The sequence below is a fragment of the Oryza brachyantha genome, chromosome 10 (assembly GCF_000231095.2).
Source record: "Oryza brachyantha chromosome 10, ObraRS2, whole genome shotgun sequence".
Lineage (NCBI taxonomy): Eukaryota > Viridiplantae > Streptophyta > Magnoliopsida > Poales > Poaceae > Oryza > Oryza brachyantha.
In genome coordinates this window covers 14,316,068-14,337,366 of record NC_023172.2, presented here as the reverse complement: position 1 = coordinate 14,337,366, position 21,299 = coordinate 14,316,068, and the positions used below count along the sequence as shown (strand labels likewise).

Below are 21,299 nucleotides of genomic sequence, written 5' to 3'. Positions count from 1 at the left end.
TTTTACATCTGTCTCTATTTTTTTTACCTTTTACCTTTTTGGAATGCATACATTTCACTAATCAAGAAGTTATTACCATAGTGTTGAACTCAATTATAAAATGGCAATCAAACAAATTTCTAATTCATTTTCATTGCTCAATCCATGTTGTGGAGTAACGTTGCTCACTAATAGCACGGCTCATAGAGCGTGCCCAAGAGGCATCGTGTTGGATTACTCAAGAAGGTAACGAAGCTCTCAATCTTATGCAGTGTCGCAAGACTCAAGAGGCAAAAAAAATTACACGAGTCATTGACGATTTGACATGGTTGAGGGCTTGAGGATAGACGACAAAGAGGGCAGTGGCCACCGAGAGCTTATTCCAGTAGCAAATCGCTAAACCCAATAAGCAACTAGTCAATCTTAATATGAACAACTATTCCATTTAGGACATTTACATGATCTCCAATAAACAAGTTCAGTCATATATTTATAAAAAAATGTAATGTACATAACTAAATGGAAGTGTTTTTCATGAGAAACCTATCAAATAGTAAAACTTTGCATGCATACATTAGTGACTTAAGATTGTGATACATGAATGCATGCATTATAGGGCGACTTCTATTTATGAATGAAAGGGATTCTAATCATGAGATCATTTTCTTTTTGAATTGGCGATTGGTCATCACTAGAACCTAGATGATCTATCGCCTAAGGTGGTCAATGATGTTGTTCTGGTGGTCACAACTCCACAACGCATGAGTTTGGTTTTGATTTCAATGAACATGTGCCTCTTGATGATGAACCCATGGTGATTTGGTCATCACTCATCACTCTCTATAATCTATTACAGTGGTTTTGATCGATTGCCGTGGTTTTGATCAATCTACCTATATTTGCAAACACAAACAAAACCTCAAGTATTTTTTTTCTCAATACATAGGTGTATGTCGTGGAATTGCATGGCCTACCAATATGACTCTTAGAGCAGCGCTTAAGATGCTCACACTGGATTACTCGAGGTGGTAATAGAGCTTTCTATTTTATGTGTGATATACTGGTCTGTGTTGTGTTGTACTACACCAATGAGACAAATCTATATCTATATATCCTATATAGTTATCATAAAAACAACATGTTTTGAGCCACATCCTCTAAAACAAGTCTTTGGATCCTAAATCCCTCTCATGCTTTATCCCAGTCATCCATATGTCATTGATACCATGTATAAATTGACAAGTGGTCACCGCTAGAACCTAGATGATCTATGTCTTAAGGTAGCTAGCCAACAGTGTCCGGTTGGAAGGGCCAACCCTTGGGAAGATGTTAGATGTTAGGATTAATCTTATTGTTTTTTATATATTTGTGTGAGTTGTGTACGCGCTTAGTACCTCACATGGCTTAGTGGCTAAGAGAGACAATCATGTCGTGAATGCTTGTGCGATCAGGTGCTTAGTCAATTAATTAGTGGTGAGTGATTAGGAGCAAATCAGCCGATGCATGTGTTAGTTAGTTTGGTCAGTCATGCATGCACACGTTGGCGTGGAGTTGGGGCCAAGTCTGAATTTAAAGGTTATGCCGTTCAGCTAGCTAGCATGCATGCATGTGTGTGTTAGCCTTCTACATGCAAGAAGACGTGGCTGCATGTATAGATACGTGATTAGTGGGTGAATTAGCCATGGAGTGAGTGGCTGGTTATGCGGCCAACATGGCTACTGTGCGGCTGTGCGTGTGTGCTATTTAAAGCGTGCAATCAGTGTGTGATTAACCCGTGGAGAATAGAAAGAGAAGTGTATGGTGGTTTCGCTGGTGTGCAGTGACAAAAAAATCTCTAGTCTCTTCTTGTGTATTGCTTTCTCTTCCTCCATCAGTGTGTTTCGTTGTGTGTGTTTCATCGAGTGAGAAAGAGAGAGTTGTGTGGAAGTGAGTAGCTGGGTCATCATTAGAGACACTGCATATAAAATAAGCCCTAAATAAAGGCTTGATATTCCTTCATATATTTTTTCCACTACTTAAATATGCGTCCCACATTTATTTGAGTCTTATTTACTTAAATATCCTTCTTTTGGAATTTGTTATGCTTTCAAAATAGATAAATTTGCATTGTTTTATCTTAGTTGATTGGTTATTTAGTGAGTGGTGATCAAATCTGTAGTGGTATGTACACTTTTTGAAAACGAGAATGCACACGATGGGCTTTGTTTGAAACACAATGATTTTACAAAGTTCAATTCCTCCAAAAATTCATGTGAAATTCATCCTGCCACAATAGCCCTTAAACTAACCTAACTACCGGCCCGAGCATGCACTATGCGGTGATATGGCGAGTAGCCTCATCGTTCCCCATGCGAGATTCTCATCTAGCTCGGACTGGGTTGCGTCTCGTGAAGCTCTTCGTGCCCCGCAGAGGAAACGAGTGCCTCCTCATGCTTTTTGCAAAAGCAAGCAGCTTTTGTCGGAGCAACCAATTTTTTTGAGAGGGTCACGGAAGGGAGAAGGGACCAAACAGCGGATGGGCCACCGAGAGCTCGCCGCCGAAGACCTTCGCCGGCCACGGCACCATCCATCCGCGTTGCCTAAGACCTCGCCGGCCGCCGCGTCGTCCATTCGTGTGGCCGTGAGCTCCGCCGGCGGCCGCGCCGTCCATCTGCGCCGCCGAGGCCGCCCCGACGCGGTGGCCGGCGAACTCAGCCCTGACGCGCGCACCGTCGCCTCGACGCGGTGGCCGGCGAGCTCCTAGATCCGCCCGCCGTTGAGACCGTCCCGACGCGTGCGCCGCCGCCCAGATCCGTCGGCCGTCAAGGCCGACCAAACGCGCACGCTGCTGCCCGACGCGGTGGCCGGCGAGCTCCCAGATCTGCCAGCCGTTGAGGCCGCCCCAACGCGTGCGCTCCTGCCCAGATCTGTCGGCCATCGAGGCCGACCAAACGCGCACGCCGCTGCTCCGACGCGGTTGCCGGCGAGCTTCACCTCGACGCGCGCGCCGTTGCCCAGATCCGTCGGCCGTCGAGGCTGCCCCGATGCGGTGGCCGGCGAGCTCCGCCTCGACGCGCGCGCCGTCGTCCAGATCCGCCGGCCGTCGAGGCCGCCCCAACGCGCGCGCCGTCGTCCCGACGCGGTGGCCGGCGAGCTTCGCCCCGACGCGTGCGTCGCCACCCAGATCCGTCGGCCGTCGAGGCCAACCCGTCGCCGACGTCGCCCGCCCCTCGCCATCAGATCTGCCGTGGGACGCGCAGGCGCCAAGCTCCGCCGCTTGCCGGGGCCGACGTCGGCCACCGCCGCCGCATGTGGCCGAGAGAGAGCAGAGAGAGGAGGGAGAGAGAGAACGAGGGAGAGAGATGGAGAGGAGACAGCTGGGAACAGAGAAAAAGTAAATGTAAAAGTTTTAGTGGGGTCTACGTAAAGCAGCGTGTGCATTGTGAAGCATGTATCCTATCTGCGGCTTTGTCCTACGTGCCATCTCTTTTTTGTCGGAGGCTCCTTGGTGAGGCTTCTCGCACTGTGTATGCCCTAATAGTCTTGTGTGAGGTCCAGTCATTGTACAAACTTCCAAAAGTCAACGTGTCAGCTTCTGACGATGATCTGTGCTCTTTCCTGGTAGTTGGCTGAAGCGATTCCCTCCCTACCAGGGCAATTTGCCCAACCTTTTCATTGGGCAACGTACGTCATGGCCTGACGACATTGTTGAGCCACACATTTTCTTCAGCCGGTCGCCTTCACATATGAATGTGTGATTTGTTGGGTGAAAGTGCCAGTGTCTGAACTCTCAAGTAATCTGAAACCACGAGGCAGCAGACTTTAGGATAAACCTTACAAAATCATCACTGATCGAGTCAGCTCATTGTCTAAAAAAAATATCACCGAGTCAGCAGCACATGTGTTTCTCCATCCGGCTGGTCGTGGTACGGACTACGGACAAGGGAAGAAGATCACACCTCTAGCACTATGGCTGATTGGCTGCATTCCTTTTCAGCTTTTAGATGAAAGATAGAAAATTATCTGATTTTTTATAGTTATTTAATTGTGTAATGATGAAATTAGCTACTACAAAGTTAAAATTTTATTTTAGAAAGTTAAGATGTTGAACTTTCATATAGAAATTTTATATACACACACCATGTATTCATATGAATAATCAATGAAATAGATAAAGACATATTTCATCCCAAGAAAACTCAAAAAATAGTAGTTTGGGGCCTTTGGGCTGTTCCTACCCCATTTCTTTCGGCCCATTGAAACCAAAATTGGCCCAATAGCCCATGTATTGTTAACCCTAGTTTTCCCCTGTTTGCTGTTTGGTTTTGTTATGCAGTGAGTGCAGTGTTTCCCCGTCGGCTCCGTCATTTTTCTTTTTCTGTAAGAAGATCGCATTTGTTCCCTTGTCAGACATGGGAGAAAGAATTCTTGCAGAAGGAACGGAGTAATGTCTGGAAGTAAGCCTGGATTGTAATCCAATCTAAATCCTTTCCAATCTATTTGTTTGCTAATTAGTATACCAAACCAACCGCACCAATTATTCTTCATTAGAATCCAATCCAACTTTGATTTTAGCCTAACCCGCACCAACCCATTTGGTTAAAATGGATTCAATCCACTCTTGCAGAATGGATGCACCATTTGATTTGTATAAACTCGGACCTAAAATTTTAAAACTCGCGTTTACACTATAAAAGTTTATTAAATTTGACTGAAATTTGGTAGGATGATCTGTTATGTATAAAAGCAATTTTGTACAAATTTTGATCGATTTCTACATGTGGGCCCCACGTATGTCTATTATCTTATTCATTAGCTATCCAATTAAAGGATCCATTTATTCTCTATGGGTTAAATCCATTTAGAATCTAAAATCACCTAACCAAATCCAATCCATACTAATCTTGTCTCTATAACCCAATCCAATCCAGACCATTTGAAGTTACAATCCATTTACACCCAACCAAACACAATCCAAATTAAAACCAATCCATTTAACCCATTTCCATCTAACCCATTAGTAGGTCTATCTGGAAGTGCCAAGAGGAGCCAGGAGGAGACCACATCTCAGACTGGACAGGCTCCCACAGGTACAAAGGCACTTAACTTATAATGCCGAGAAAGCGATCAAGACAATTTAGCAAAGCATTCTGGAAAGAGTTTTTTTACCATTCTTGAAAAGTATCTCAAGGTACTAAAAATTTTAGTATAAATTTTTGGTACCTCAAGATACAAAGTATCTCAAAGTACCACCCTTTTACCCTAAAAAGTGTGCCAACTTGAGATACTTTTTTAAGGATGGTAAAAAAGCTCTTTTGAAAAGCATAAAAAGATTCAGCATTACCAGTTCATGGACCTAAATCAAAATTTATGATGTAGGATTATGCATTCAGGCATGGTTTCAGTTCTTCTGAATCTGGGCATAGCTACTTCACCAAATAAGTTGCTCCAAATCTCTCCACCTTTCACTATGAAGGGCCCAAAATACAGTTGTCACTTGGAGATTCACTGCAACTGAAGCATGTCAACATATCTATTCTTTGTTTAATTTGTTTGGATATGCTTGAAAGGAGCTTCCAACAGTCGTCCCAAACATTGAAACGATGTTCCTGTTGTCTACAAATTAGGCTGGCCGTCTCTACCAATTCTTAATTGAGCCGCATGGAAGATTCCTGCGCCTCAAGTATCTGGAGCTTTTTTATTCTTGCACGTATGACATTTTCATCTCTCAAATCAACATATTGTCTTCTTTGATCCTTCAGTTGTTTATGCTGTCATTTTATCATTAAGAATGAATGATATCTTATGCTTTCCTTTTACTCTGCAGGTAGAGGAGTCTGCCAAACGAATCTTTCTGTTGGTTATTGATCCTAAATACCTGAAAAAGGATCTGTCACCTGAACATTGCCACCCAGTGGGCTTTTTGCCCGTAAAATTTAAGGTTGAGTTCAAAATAGGTTGAAAATAAAATTACATATAATTTTAAGCTATTTTTTAGGGATTAAGTAACCCACTAGCCTTGGCTCATTACCACTCCTATTGCCACCAGAGCATGAAGCATGTGAGAGTCACAGTTTTTTGCCCCATGCATGAACTAGTGAAGCTGAGCTGATATTTTATATCCTTGAGAATGCAACTTTGCTTCAGTCCTTTACACTGGACAATCGAATTCGTGGTTTTGAGGAGAACTTGGTGGCATGCATCACACAAGACACTGGAATCCGTGATTATCAAGAGTGGTGGAAAAATTTTGGTGATAGGGAAAGAATTCTACGGGTTTTTACATTTTAGAAGACAATTTCATCCAAAGTCATACAGGGACTGGGAGGCTTGCCGTTCTATATGTTGCCATCAGAAAGTATATCACTGGGAGGGTTCCCTTGTCTGTGGAACTGAAGATACCAGTTGTGCCTCCTGATGAAATTGTATCCCATCTTTTAGTATTAGAAAATAAGATGCTGAAGGTCTAGCAAATAATGACAGGATATGATATCGCTCCTTCAGAAGTTTGCAATCTTGAATGATGCATTTCGATATTTGATCAAACGCACCCTGCTTTTAATCATATTGTTCCTAAGTTATGTCCAAATGGCAGCACTCTATTGATCCTGGCTGCCATGATCAGCACTGAAAACGGCACATACATGTCGCCACCATGGCCAGTCAGCCACATGCATCTGAACCAGCATAACATGATGCACATTTTCAGACATTTTTTTCTCTCTGAAAAAGGAGCTTGATCACACGCACATGCACCCCGGATCATTGAAACCTTTCTCTTCCCAACCGTATTAACTGTCAGGAATCTCACACCAACTGCCACAACCACCCCACAGTTGACCTGCCAATAGGGCAAGATATATACACATATACTAGTATACAACATGAGCACGTATCGTCTGGTCCCGGTTGATCCATGCCTGATGCCTCTCTTAAACTAATTGATTATTCCTCTTCTATTAACAAAACAAAAAAGGACAGAGTAAACAGCGGCACTCTACAGTATCTACGCATCGACAGCTAAACTAAACCAGAAGACAAGAAGGAGGCGAAGCCAAAACAAAAGAAATCGAAAACAGTAGAAGGGCAGTAGCTCTCATGGCATGGGCAGTCTCAGTCTCATCCGATGGCGTCCATGGCCTCTTTCCTTCTGATCCTCTTCTTGATCTCCTTATCCAGCTCCTCCGTCCCGCCCACCTCCTCCAGCTCCTGAAAACCCACGCATCCAAATTCATCACAAAATCCCAGCATGACCAACCAAATTCGCTTCAAAATTGCACGGTCAAATTCATGACGAATTGCGACATGAACAGCTTGAAGTCACAGGCCACCTTGGGTCCGAGGAAGAGGCCGTAGGGCACGCTGTCGAACTTGTCCGTGTGGTGTATCTGCACAATTCACAAGACACGTAGGCATCAGCGACAGTCCCGGAGCGAGAGACGCCACCTCAGGAAGAGACGTCGACGGCAGACTGCCAGGTGGCAGCTGACGTGGCTTCGTACGTGAGGCTCTGGCTGGCTGCTTGCGTCCGACGGCGAGGTTTACCTGGTGAGCGGCGGCCACTCGCCGGAAGTAGGGCACGTTCTCGACGGGCCCGACGGGGAAGCGCCGGTGGACCAGGCCGTCGTGGACGAACATGTAGGCCATCCCGAACAGCGTAATCCCGAGCCCCTGTTGCGCGCGGCCACGTCGGCGCCACCCACGTGACACGTCACCCGTCAGACCATAGAAAAGAGGAAAAAAATTGGGTGCGCTGGGCGCACCTCGCGCACGCGCCCGCCAGTGCACCCCTCCGCGGGATGCGCTCAATTTCGTATCGTACGGTGACGGCAGAATTCTCGCCTCGGCTCATTCGCGGGGCATGTGAGGCTCGGCGGCTCGTGGCTCGTAGCAGCCGCAAGGAGACTAAATGACCGTAGTGGCTTTAACCGTTGGGTTGGGTATGCATGAATTAATTTGGTGTCTTTGGACATATTAAGAACAAATAAAAAAAATTCATTCATGACAAGTTCGTTGATTGAAAACGATAAATTTTATACTAATATTTATGGAGACAAAAGAACATACTTCCTCCATTCATAGACGTCGTTGATTTTTTATACACGTTTGACTATTAGTCTTATTAAAAAAATTAAAAATATACAAAGCTATATATATACATAAAAATATATTTAACAATAAATGAAATGATATAAAAATAATTAATAATTACGTATGTTTTTGAAAAAAAGGAATGATCAAACGCGTCTAAAAACAACAACGTTAAATATTTAGGATTATTTCATTTCATAAGGTCCCTTAACACCTAAGGCCGTGTTCAGCAGCTAGATGAGTTATCTTATCTCCCTCGTTTTTCGTGTGCACGCTTTCCAAACTGCTAACTATGTATTTTTTAAAAAATTCTATAGGAAAGTTGCTTTAAAAAATGATATTAGTCTATTTCATATTTTTTAATAATTGATAATTAATTAATCATATATTAATATATTGCTACGTTTTTCGCTCCGGATAGGTTAAATTATCTCCCTCCATAACAAATGCGGCCTAAGAGCTAGACCGTGTTCAGCTTAAAGAGGTTAAGTTAACTTATCCCTGGCACGGAAAACATAATAATAGAATAGTACATGATTAATTAATTATTAAAAAAATATAAGATAGATTAATATGATTTTTTAAAACAACTTACCTATAGAAATTTTTTTCAAAAAATACACCGTTTAACAGTTTGGGAAGCGTGTGCTTGCAAAACGAGGGGTAGGTTATCTTGTCGGGGACAAACGAACGGGGCCCTAATGATTCGATAGTCTCATTGAAATTAACTTAATAGTGGGTCCAATTTTCCCATTAACATATGCATGCCATATGCGTACGAGCCAGATGAGGAGCGCGTGCAGCCGAGCCACCGAGCCTCGCATGTCGCGCGTGAATGATCCGAGCCAAGTAGCCACGCGAGGGAGTTTTGCCGTGGCCATACGATATGAAATCCAGTGCATCGCGCCGAGGGGCGCACTGGCGTGCCGTGCGCGAGGGGCGCACCCAATTTTTTGCCCAGAAAAGATCCTCGAAAACGGATACGGATTTTGGGTTGTTTGCGTTTTTCATTAAAAAGAGAAACGATATATTTATAAATAAAAAATAAGTTATGAATAAAAGTTTTACCTACGTATTTTTAGCCATATAAAAGTCAATAATGAAAAATAAACTCTGCAGAAAAAAGTTAAAATCAATTCTAGATTTAAGGTTAAGAATTTAAATTTTGGTTTCCAAGAAGACACAAGTGAGATAGGGTGTTTATCTCCTCATGGTACTTTCCAGTTTAAGTAGTAATTTGGGAGTGGTTAATATTGGTTATTTACCGCGCCGAAGCAGAGGCCGGGGATGAGGCCGCGGTTGAGGAGGCCGTAGGCGAGGAGGGAGATGGCCGGGGCGGCGTTGGCGATGGCGAAGACGTCGTTAAGCTCGAACGGGCCGTCGCGCGGGCGGTGGTGCGACTCGTGCATGTGCCACAGCGACGCGTGCCACAGCGCCCGGTGCGCCCACCGCGCCCAGAACTCCATCCCCACCTGCAACCACTCACAAGATTAAGCCGCCGCCTGCTCGGCTCGGCTGCCCGATCGCCGGTGGACATGGTCGGAAGGGCAGAGCTTACCGCGGCGCCCACCGACAGCGCGAACGTGCCGACCATTTCCGTCGCCGGAACGTCGCCACCCTGGACCAAGAATGCGTGCGTGTGAGTGCGATGTGATAGCTTAGACGGCGACGACGAGGGGAGTCGGCCGGTGCAATGGTGGAATTAAAGCTAGCAAGCTACGAGGTATATACGATAATACGAACCTCCACTTGCCACGCGAAGCGGTAGTAGACGGCGGCGGCGGCCATGGACGTGAACCCGAGGCTGGACATCACCGCCGCCGCGAGGTACGTCCGCCGCTCCGACCGCTTCCGCGCCGCGCGCCGGGCGGCGCCCGCGCCGTCCTCCACCACTGCGCCCTCCACGCCGCCACCGCCATTCGTCCCGTCTCCCAGAACGGCGCGCGCGGGCGCTGTCAGCGCGCGGCGCCCTGAAAACAGCAGCCGCGGCACCGACGGCGAGACGCGCGCGGTGCGGGCGAGGAGGACGGCGGGGGTGACGACCACCAGCCTCGCGACGGCCATGTGACAACGCCCGGCGCGCGTGCGGCCGTGCGAATCGGCCGGGGATTCTTGACCGGTAGACGAGGGCGAGCCGGGACGACGCGGGCGGTGACGGTGAGCCCGGCTCCGCTCGCCACGGTCCCCGTTATATGAGCGGCCGTAACGATGCGTGACCCCACTGCGTGTGGATCGCGCGCGTCTGCGAGTACTTTTATTTCGTTAGGATATTTGTTTAATCGTTAATTATTTTATTATACTATAAACTTTTATGATATGAGACTAACAATTTTATATTCATATTTTAAAATAATTTTTATAATTATATTTTTATGTCATGTACTGTCTCTGTCCTAATAAATTAAGATGTTTTACTGTCCAAAAATTCCCATAAAAATTATCGTTTTAGCATACGTACCAGAAAGGTGGGATCATTAATTAACTAATTGTATGCATCCCTTCTATCTTTGTCAATGCACTAAGTGCATAGGCAGTTAATTTGTGCCAAATTCGCATGCATTGAAATGACAGGTCAAAAGATAAATGGGACAAGTGCTATATAAATGGTGCAAAATTTAGTTAAACTTTTGTTTGTTCTAGCAAAATAAAATACGTTCTATATTTTAAAATAGAGGGTATACCAATTAGCCACTAGATTTCAAGCCATATTGGTACCGTGGTTTTCAATAAATTTTGACCTTTTCTCGATAGTTCTAACTGAAATTTGATCAAAATTAATGTTTGACATTTGAGTTTATCCTAAACCATTTGGGAATTTAGTCACAATTTTTTAGTCATGTCAAAATATCAAAAAACACAAAACCTCTCGGCTTTGAGAAACCTGGTCGACACAGTGCGCAAGTTTTTCCCAAATCTCTTCGGTTATATTTACGCTTATAAGATAAATTTAAATTTTAAAACTTTAATTGAAGCTGATTTAAGGGTTTTATCATTGTAGTTTTTGTTTTGATCTTTGTTTGTAGATAATTAAGAACACGTATATAGATTTTTTATCTAAATTATTTTTTAATCATTAATAAGTTGGTACTGTGCACGACCAGAACAGCCGAAACCTTTCCGACCTGAATAGGCCGGCGCAGTGCAAATCCAATCAGCACACACGTCACAGCTCACAGCACATAATTTCGTCATTTTTCACCATAGTCCCAGTAGTTTTCAGATGTCAGTTATTCCACGGTAAGTTCACGCCTGACGTGCGACGCTTAAATTTCTAACACTTATTTCTGGCGAAACATCCACTCGACCACTCTCTCGCTCGGACTCATTCCCTTGTCCCGTTGCGCGAAGATGTCTGTCTCCGAAACAGATTGGACGCGAGCGGAGTGGCGTCTAGTGCGCGAGAGGGCAACGGCATCACGCGATGTGCTGCTCCGGCCGTGGCGAGGAACCCCCCCGCAGGGAGGGGCCACGTGTTGCCGACGGCGGGCACCGCCGTCGCCGTCCCACGATCTCCCATATGCCGCCCACGCCCTCGTGTTTCCTCGTTGCCGATCAGCCCGCCGCGCACCCCTGGCCCCCCGTGGGCAGATGCAGATGCAGCCAGTCCAGCAGGATTGGGATCCTACGTAGCCAAAATCATCGTCCATTTATCACTGATATATGGCCATGGTTTGTCGATGGATTCTGTACTTTCTGCCTGACTAGGAATGACAATGGGTTGGATTTGGGATGTGTTTTATAAAAACCCACCCGTCATAAAACCTGTGACTATAAGATAAACTCATACCCGTAAATCTATATGGGTGCAAAACTAAACCCATACCCATACTTGCCAGGTACCCGAAACCTAATGGATACCCACGGGTGAAACCATGTCAAACAAAAAGTATCTTAATCGAGACATCTCCATAAATATATTAAGGTTTTTTAATATTTAAAATATTTAAATACAGGGAATAAGCAAATGAACATAGTCGATTGATCGATATAGCAACAAGAAAAATAAAAAAGATACAATAGTAAGCAAATAAAACTAAGCTCGACGAATTCTAACGTTCAATCATCCAATCATATCGACAAAAACGGCCAATCATACATCAACAATATTCTTCTGCTCCTGGCTTATAATACTGAACAATAAGCATGCTTTATGTCGAATATTTCAAGGTGTCGCTAGATTTTTGGGCCCCAATGGATAAATCTAAAACCCGTACCCAACTCATAACTTCACGGGTACCCATCCCCACGAACCCATGGGTACAAATCTTCACCCATACCCGCATCCATTGGGTACAAAACCCATTGAGGCTCCGGACCCGTGGGTCCAATTGCCATCCCGATGCCTGACTGCCTGCCACCGTAGCTGGTTGGGATCCCATGCGGTTTGAATAGGGAAGTCAAGTTTAACAGTCTTAGGTCTTTACTATGATCATTTCAGAGATTCCAACTAATAAGATTTTCAAGGTGTATTGTTTGCCAGACTTAATAGTGGTTAACATTTAAATTTGTTGAAAACCATTCGAAATTCTAACCGGAAATTGATTGCCGTGATGTGGATGGGTCTGATATGGGAGTTAATTGCTATTTTGGCCACGAAACCGAGCGGCTTCGCTAAAATAGCCACGGAACCGTTGGCTTCGCTAAAATGGCCTCGTATCCATTGGTTTTGCGTTAGAATGACCATTGCAACTATTTTTATTTCACAAAAAATCAGAGTCAACCAGTCAATACAAATGGTGAGCAAATTACCCCTGAGTGAATTAGCACTTCATTTACAATTTCTCACTCTCTCTCTCGCTGTGTCTCTCTCTCTCGTGTGAGCGTGCAGGCGACGAACAGTGGGAGGAGGCCATGGCCGGCGCCGACGGCGCACCGCCGGCCACTCCCTCGCCGGCGAGCGGCCTCCCTAGCGCCGTCGGCCAATCCCCCCGACGCCCCGCGCCCGAGGCCGCCCCCCTCGCGCTGTCGCAGCACACGTTGCCGGCACCGCCCTTCCCCGATCTGCGGCATGGGCGCGCGCCTCCACCGCCGGCCGACACCGCGACGACCCCCGACGCCGACCACCGCGAGCGCCCGCGCCGGTTGACCCCGGCCCCTCCCGAGCTGCCACCTGGGTGAGCCCGACTGTCGATCGGGCTGCTACCACTCCCAGATAAATCCCAATGGCCAAAGGTTGACCTATCTCATGACCTAGGTGCTCCACTTGGTAAAAGAAGTGTTGGCCGACAAATGAAAAATAGGATAAAGGGTGCTCTTGAGGGTGGTGGTGCTACGAACGAAGCTAACAACAAGGGAAAGGAGACTGAGAAAGAAAAGAAAAGGATTAAGGGCCCAACCAAGTGCCAAAAATGTGGAGGATTGGGACATAGGCAAAGCAGCTACAAATGTCCCTACAACGGAATAAAGAAAAGGTTTGTGCTCCAAATCTACTTTACATATTATTTGTATTGTCTTTTTAGTGAATTACTTACTTATATGTTGTTTTGCAGGAAGAGAAGACCTAGGAAGAATACAACTAAAGCTTGGTTCCCTGCTGATATAGGCACACCAACATGAGACACCAACACAGGTGGAGGTCCACATGAAGTTTCAATAGAAGAGGGTCCTTCTATGCTAACAAGGTAAAAACTTTAACTATGGTTCACATGTTTGTCATTACTAAATATTTCACTTTACACCAAATGAAATGTACATGTAGGACACTTGCTACACATGAGGAAGGAGGTAGCTCATCTCAGCTCAACCATGTCTCTTCAACTCCTACCCAACGACCAATTCCACGAAAGAAGGCTGCGAAAAAATTACTCCAAAAAAGAATACTCAACTCTATGTGGAATGACTACTAGACATTATTTTTCGCTTTGCTTCTAGTGAATGAATGAACTATGTGTATGTGTAAATGTGAACGGACTATGTGTATATGCTTCTAAATATTGAGATCTCTTAAATATTTGGATGGCCTATTTAGATGGTCTGTGTATGGTTATAAATTGCATTATGCCTATGATTGATGCCTGAGATGGATGTTCTGTATGCCTGAGATGGATGTTGAAAGTAAGAGAAAAAATGATCTTCATACATGCATTTTTTCCAGCTGCTGCTGCTGAAAACTGATGCTGCTGCTGCTGAAAAATGCTTCTGCTGCTGCTGCTGAAGAAATGAACTTTGCTTTGCTGCTGCCTATTACTTGGTACAATCATTGCTCAGTTCTGCATTTATCCAGCTATTTTGCAAAGGATCATACATGCATTTCTTAGAGAAAAAGAGGTACTGATACAACAAACTAACCAAAGGCTTAAATTTATACAACAATTTCGCAATTTCTACTGATACAATAATTTTTCTATTGCTGTTGTTGCCCAAAACTACCAAAACTGCTGAGGCTGCTGAAAAATGGTGCTGCTGCTGCTTTCCTCTCTTCCAGCAGCAAGCAGCAGCGGGCACAGATCAGCGTCAGCGTCGGGGAGGCATGGCGCCGCGGCGTCGGACAGCAGCGCGGCGCCTCGTCGGGTAGCAGCCCGGCCGACGGTCGGGCTCGCCCAGGTGGCAGCTCGGGAGGGGCCGGGGTCAACCGGCGCGGGCGCTCGCGGTTGTCGGCGTCGGGGGTCGTCGCGGCGTCGGCCGGTGGTGGAGGCGCGCGCCCATGCCGTAGATCGGGGACGGGCGACGCCGGCAACGTGTGCCGTGACAGCGCGAGGGGGGCGGCCTCGGGCGCGGGCGTCGGGGGGATTGGCCGCCGGCGCTAGGGAGGCCGTTCGCCGGCGAGGGAGTAGCCGGCGGCGCGCCGTCGGCACCGGCCATGGCCTCCTCCCACTGTTCGTCGCTTGCATGCTCGCACGAGAGAGAGACACAGCGAGAGAGAGAGTGAGAAATTGTAAATGAAGTGCTAATTCACTCAGGGGTAATTTGGTCACCATTTGTGTTGACTGGTTGACTCTGATTTTTGTGAAATAAAAATAGTTGCAATGGCCATTCTAACGCAAAACCAGTGGATACGAGGCCATTTTAGCGAAGCCAACGGTTCCGTGGCTATTTTAGCGAAGCCGCTCGGTTTCGTGGCCAAAATAGCAATTAACTCCTGATATGGAGGACTTTGTGACGATGGCTATTGCGCTTGCCTAGGTCGCCCGTGAAACTCAACCTTTGTCAAAGCATCTCAACAGAGCATCTAAATTTGGTCATTCTTATCTTCATTTGAATGATCATCTAAAACGGTTTCATTATCTATATCTCTTTATACTCCAGCAAATCATCCATATATAGCATCCTCCATATTTCTTTGGAGGACGGAGAGAGAGCATCTAAATATAGAGTTTCTCTTTCTAAATATGGATGACATCTAAAAATAGAGGATAAGATGAATATTTTGCTAAAGATTAATCTTTATCTTTCATTTTTTATTTTTAGAATAGAGAATGAGATAGATGAACTGTTGGATGCTTTTAGACACCTGGAACGGTAGAATGTCTGCCAGCTCAAGCTTTTAAGCTTTTCCTCGGCCGATGAACTGCAAAACGGAAGGAATCGACGTGTATAAACCCATCTCCATGACAGAATAATTCTCTATCGCTTGCCCACTTTGCATTATTTAGTTATACTGTTATTTTGACACAATTGTTGTAGATTAAAGAAGCAGCATAGGCAGATTCGTCAACCAATATAGGAGTACATCGCATCGGCAAGTCATTCCAAGCCGCGGAGAAACCATGCCCACGGTAAAGTTGACAAGAACACCATTTGCTTAATTCATCGAACCTGCAAACAGAAACAATACGGTGAGTTCCCACGAACCCATTTCGTGGACTTTTCAACAAGTGCATATAAGCACGCGAAACAGGGGGGGAAAGAGAATTCAGAAAGTTGACGAAAAGAATACGGTGAGTTGATTGAGTTCCAATGACCGATTTGCTCCGATCCGACAAAAAGTATCTCAAGGTATCAAATCGTTTCACACCGTTAGATCTAGCTGAGTAGGATGTGCACTGCTAGATTTAACGATAAAAAACGGTTTGATACCGCGAGGTACCAGTGTCTCGAGATAATTTTTGTTACTTTTTGTTGGACCGCAGCAAACCACTTTTCATGGACCTGAATATTCAGAAGAAAAGAAGATTCAGAAGAAGAATAGCCATTGTAGTCCCTGAAATTTCATTCCAGGGTCAGTTTAGTTCCTTATCTTTTAAATTGTCTAAACAAACCCTTAAAATGTGTCATGTGGCCATATATGATTCTTGAACCAACTGAAAATTACCATGTAAGCATGCCATATCATCCTCCCAATGCAAATATATCATAAAATCCCTAATTTGCTTTTACATATACCATAGGGAAAAAAAGATAAAAGGAACAGAAAGAATACAGGTGATTTTACATATTAAATACTTGTTATAATTTTAACATTCAAATGCAACTATGTACATGACATGTTTTTTTATCAAAAGCTATTTACCATGCTAATTATATTGTTGGTGCCCTAGTTATTTTAACTTCATATTGGCATAGTGCAGTGAAGAAGGTGTGTCATACAACTATATTCATATTTGAATGTTTAAAATTATAACAAATTTTTAATATGCAAAGTCAATTATTTCTTAATATTTTTATTTTTATTCTTTTCATATAGTATATGTAAGGGTAAAATAGACATTTCAGCATAGGTTTTGTATAGAAAGGTAACATGGCATGCTCATGTCGCAGTTTAAGTGGATCCGTGGACAATATTAGGCCCGCATGATAAAGTATAAGAACTCACTTGGACAATATAAAAGGTCCATGATTAAATTGGTCCTTGCACAAAACCTCAACAACTATATTAGCTATTCTCCCTTCAAAAAAAATCAAGAGGGAGAGAGAAGGAGATAAATTCCAACGAACAGAATTTTGTGGACTTTCCAATAAGTGAATATTCATAAAAAAGGGATCGGTTCCAGTGAACTGGTTTTCGTGAACTTTTGAATAAGTGAATATTATAAAAAGAAGGGATGGGGTCCAATGAAGTGATTTCCATCGATTTTTGAATTAGTGAAATTGAAAAAACAAAAAGGTGAACTTTTGAACAAGTTAATGTTCAAAAAAAGAGTGAATGTTCATAAAACAAATAAGGTGATTTTGAATGTAAAAAACTGGCAGTGGGTTTTTGAATAAGCAATTGGTAAAAAAAGAGGCGAATTTGAATTTTTGAAAAAAAAAAATGTGGCTGCTGGGATTCGAGCCCAGGTCTCCACGGCCACAACGTGGAATTCTCACCACTAAACTACAGCCACTTTGTGTTTGACATGATCGGATTTACGTATATATTAAAAATATTGTCTTCTGCTTCTTCACCAACAATACGAGTGAACCAGTTATTATGTGATACTAATTGGCAGGTAATGTGAAGCTCGTGGGGGCGTGAGGCTTTTACATCTTCTGAATTTCTGATCGTCCTATCCTATGGATCAATTGGATTCGTTACCAATCATGGTGTTCAGTATGAGGATTCACGATTGCATTCTCCTTTTGCTTACAGGATTGACAAAAGCAACTAGACTGAAGCCTGCCAATCTTTTACTTCTGAACAAGTATGCACATACCCATCAAAGTTCAGAACCATGAGAGTTGTGGGCTTCTGGGCTCTATGCAACAATTCAAAAGATACTTCACAAGTTATGAATGTTTCCAAAGATCCACCAGAATAACCATGCATAGGTGAGCACTCAATTGCAGTTCTCCTTGATCGTAAACATCATATATGAGGTAAAAAACACATAATTGTAAGATCTTAATACATCTTATTCGAATCCAAATGGGTGAGTAAACATGCCACGGAGAATGATCACAAGCATTCTGATTAATTTATTTGTGTTTCTATTAACGACTCTTCTTGCAGTCTATGAAACCAGGAAATGTAAGTTATGGAGTTGATGCGGTTGAAGAAATGTAAGTCTCGTAGGCGAGCTGCGCCGCCAAGAGATCGACCACCGCCGTCCCGACGGACTTGAACACTGTGATCTCGTCGTCGCTGCGCCGCCCTTCCACGCTCCCGGCGGCCAGCTCCGAGAGTGTTCCGACCACGTCCTCCCTCCGAAGCACGCCGCGCTGGAGCGCGCCCACTAGCTCTCCGGCCTCCTGCATCGCCGCCTCGAAGTCGATGAACACCCTCCCGCGCCGCAGCGCCTCGTCGTCGCACTCCCTCATCGCCGGCGTGAACGACCCCACCAGGTCCAGGTGCGCCCCCGGCTTCAGGAGCTCCCCGCGCACGATCGGCTCCTGCGACCCCGTCGCGCAGCTCACGACGTCCGCCACGGACACCGCCTCGTCTATGCTGTCCGCCTCCTCGACGGCGACGCCCGGGTGCGCGCCACGGAGCTTGGCGGCGAGCGCGGCGGATTTGGCCCTGGTGCGGTTCCAGATGAGGATTCGGGAGATGGATGGGAGAGCGGAGAGGTGGGCTTCGGCGAGGTAGGGCGCGAGGGCGCCAGCGCCCGCGAGCGCGAGGGTGGCGGGCGGGCGGGAGGGAGACGCCAGGAGGGACGCGGCGAGCGCGGACACGGCGGCGGTGCGGAGGAGGGTGAGCGCGGAGCCGTCGAGGGAGGCGAGGGGGACGCCGGAGGCGGAGTCGAAGAGGGAGACGGCGGCGTGGACGGAGGGGAGGCGCGGGGAGTTGGAGGGGAAGGAGGTGACGGCCTTGAGCGCGAGGTAGGGGAGCGAGGGGTGCGCGCTCCAGGATGGCATGAGGAGGAGTGAGGCGGAGGGCGCGGTGGGGAGCGGGAACGAGACGCGGTGCGGGCACTGGATGCCGGCGGAGAAGGCGGGGAGCCCCGCCCGGAGGTGGGAGATCAGGGACGGGAAGGGGAGGACGGAGTGGAGCGCCGCCGCATCGATGTAGACGAACGGGTTCGCCGGCGGCGGCGGCGGCGGCGCGGCCATGCTGTGGCGTTCGGGAATCTGGACGTGGCGGGTTTTGGAACGGAACAGAAGGGGCTAGTCCACAAGGCACAAGAGGAACGGAGAAGAGTTGACCGCCGTTGACTCCAGTGAATTTGCAGGAACTTGCATAATTCAAGTCGTCGATTCAATTGATTTTTCAGCAGGAGCTTGCATAATTTTGTACATGCTGTAACCTACCTAGAAACTTCATACTTGCATGATTTGTGTAACGTAATATGCAGCCTAGACTGCTAAGTTCATAATCAAAACTTGTTGAGCCGGCGAAATACGAATATATATGCACTTGAATTCTGCAAGATGTTAACGACAGAATAGATTTCTCCTGCTACTCTATATGCAGAGCTCGTTCTTGCAGAATTCAGATCTTCATAGTTCAGGCGATGGCCCCTCTGGCCTCTGAGTTACTCCTATATGCTGCAGTACATGTCCACTTTGTGCAACCAAAAGCTAAGATGGTGCCCTGTCTCATATCGGTGTTTAATTAGTGTCTGATGGTCAGATTACAAATCCGAGAGAGCATACATATACAGTACTTCCGTTGCCTTTTGATCGTCAAAAAAAGGCCCATTAAATTCTGAAGGCCTTACTAATCATTCAGATCGTAGCCTTTTTTTAGATGATCAGAACTTTTGTAACAGAATTGGCGAGCTTAAACAGATTTTGGAGTTGTTAGAACGACAACTCAACTATTCAAGGGCCATGTTATTCTTACACTTGTGTTCTTTTCTTCCTATTATTTTCAGCCTTTTCTCGTGCACACATGTTTTTCTGAACCGCTAAATAATGTATTTTTATAAAAAAAAATTCATATATAAAAAATACATCATTTCATATATCTAAAGTAGATTTAAATCATACTGGTTATTTTTTTTTCGCTTATATCAGCCTAAGTTGAGCAGAAGATGACGATGTAAACAGGGACACGTGAGATTTCTGCGCTGTGGATGCACATCCAAGGGTCCTCGCTCTTCTTCTCCAAACAAACGGTATGGTCTACACTACTATGACTCGGATTCGTTGCATTTGGTCAGACCTAACTACACAATCATCTCTGTAATCAATTCAAAGGAGTGAAGGATACATTAAAACCGAACCCTTTTTTTTGGGTGATCATTGTCTACAACTTTGTCCTCCGTTCTGTACCAGACGACTGGCAACCGCAACAACAGCTGTAGTAGCACGGGCCACAATCGTTGCGATGTGTCGTGAAGGTCAACAAAAAGAACGGATTAGGTTCCCATTTGGAACAGGTAGAAAATATTGGAATTTTGAAGGGTTTGAAATTTGTTTGCATCAAAAACTGGCATTGGGTAGAGTTGCCGTATCTGGGAACGTCTGGTATTAAGATGACTTGAAATAGATATCACATCTCTGAACTTTCAATATTAAAAACAATTCTTGCATAAAAACAATTAGGGGATTGTTGCAGGGAGCTAAATGATTTATGCAGAGATAGATTTAATATAATTTTATTTCTATAGATGCCACTCATAAATGTAAGAATTAGCGTGTGCATTCATCTTAGAATGAAGAGGCCGGGTGTTACCCATTACCCAAAAAACCACTATGTAAAAGTATATTTGAATTTCAGAACTCAGCTTATATTTCTATAACGTTTGGATTTTATATACAACTGCTAGACTCAGAATTTCTAGTAACCTGTTGCCAGAAATTTCGATCTAAGGTCCGCCTCATGATTTTGGAAAGAATTTGAATCAATTTTCGATAAATATGAAGTGAATTCTAAGGGACTCTAGCCCAAACACCTGCCAAGACAACTCCTACTAATTTATATGGAGCAAAACTGATTATAAGCCCGCACTCAATCATCGAAATTAATCTATTGTTTTTTGTTATTTCCTTTCATGTCTACGGCTAGGAGTGACTTGGCCATTCTTTACCGATTCGTCATGTAAATTAGTCATATGCCTAAGCGAATCTAAGATGATCTGTTTGTTGGTTATACCATAAATCATCCGTACTTTTCCATAAAAGTGAGAAATTATAATTTGCATTTTTTTTAATCATAGATCAGTTGTCCACCTCAACAATATTGAGGCCTACGCGTTATTGATTGGCTTATTAATCATCCGTGCTTCTCTACGAAAGATTCATCATATGGCTAAATTGCCTCGAATACTTCCGGTCTGGTAAGACTTCACAAGAAGACTCACCTTGTAATAATTGCATATTCTGTCTTGTTTAGTTTCTAAAACATTTCCCAAAACCATAGCATCAAATCTTTGAACTCTTAAATAAAACATTAAATATAAACAAAAAACTAATTACACAGTTAGAGAAAAATCGTGAGACGAATCTTT

General features: G+C 44.9%; 2 protein-coding genes, 1 non-coding gene and 1 pseudogene across 4 annotated transcripts; 1 reads left to right on the top strand and 3 right to left on the bottom strand.

Annotated features, from left to right (window-relative positions):
• Positions 1 to 4,405: 4,405 nt before the first annotated feature.
• On the top strand, positions 4,406 to 6,428 carry LOC102714678 (annotated as a pseudogene).
• Positions 6,429 to 6,720: 292 nt separating this feature from the next.
• On the bottom strand, positions 6,721 to 10,239 carry LOC102701304 (beta-carotene 3-hydroxylase, chloroplastic-like). 2 transcript variants are annotated; one of them, XM_006662480.3, is made up of 6 exons: positions 9,793 to 10,238; positions 9,608 to 9,667; positions 9,315 to 9,521; positions 7,504 to 7,629; positions 7,290 to 7,346; positions 6,721 to 7,167 (listed from the first exon to the last, which is right to left on the bottom strand). In XM_006662480.3, the coding sequence occupies exons 1-6, from the start codon at positions 10,111 to 10,113 to the stop codon at positions 7,078 to 7,080; spliced, it is 861 nt and encodes a 286-aa protein (XP_006662543.2). In that variant the 5' UTR covers positions 10,114 to 10,238; the 3' UTR covers positions 6,721 to 7,077. The 2 variants fall into 2 exon arrangements, with proteins under 2 accessions (XP_006662543.2, XP_040384125.1); XM_040528191.1 differs by lacking the exon at positions 7,504 to 7,629 and having other exon boundaries at positions 9,793 to 10,239.
• Positions 10,240 to 17,240: 7,001 nt separating this feature from the next.
• TRNAH-GUG lies at positions 17,241 to 17,312 on the bottom strand. Its single transcript has one exon. It is a non-coding gene; the product is annotated as a tRNA-His (tRNA).
• Positions 17,313 to 17,686: 374 nt separating this feature from the next.
• On the bottom strand, positions 17,687 to 19,124 carry LOC102701028 (protein SAR DEFICIENT 4). The gene has a single exon (XM_040528276.1). The coding sequence runs from the start codon at positions 18,955 to 18,957 to the stop codon at positions 17,941 to 17,943; it is 1,017 nt and encodes a 338-aa protein (XP_040384210.1). The 5' UTR covers positions 18,958 to 19,124; the 3' UTR covers positions 17,687 to 17,940.
• Between the last annotated feature and the right edge of the window lie 2,175 nt (positions 19,125 to 21,299).

Bases quoted from the DNA above. Each gene is read 5' to 3' on its own strand.
- LOC102701028 (XM_040528276.1), bottom strand. From the start codon at position 18,957: ATGGCCGCGCCGCCGCCGCCGCCGCCGGCGAACCCGTTCGTCTACATC.
- LOC102701304 (XM_006662480.3), bottom strand. From the start codon at position 10,113: ATGGCCGTCGCGAGGCTGGTGGTCGTCACCCCCGCCGTCCTCCTCGCC. The intron at 7,347-7,503 runs GTAAACCTCGCC...TGAATTGTGCAG, and splicing joins GAGTGGCCGCCGCTCACCAG to ATACACCACACGGACAAGTT. The intron at 7,168-7,289 runs GTGGCCTGTGAC...GTGGGTTTTCAG, and splicing joins GCCTCTTCCTCGGACCCAAG to GAGCTGGAGGAGGTGGGCGG.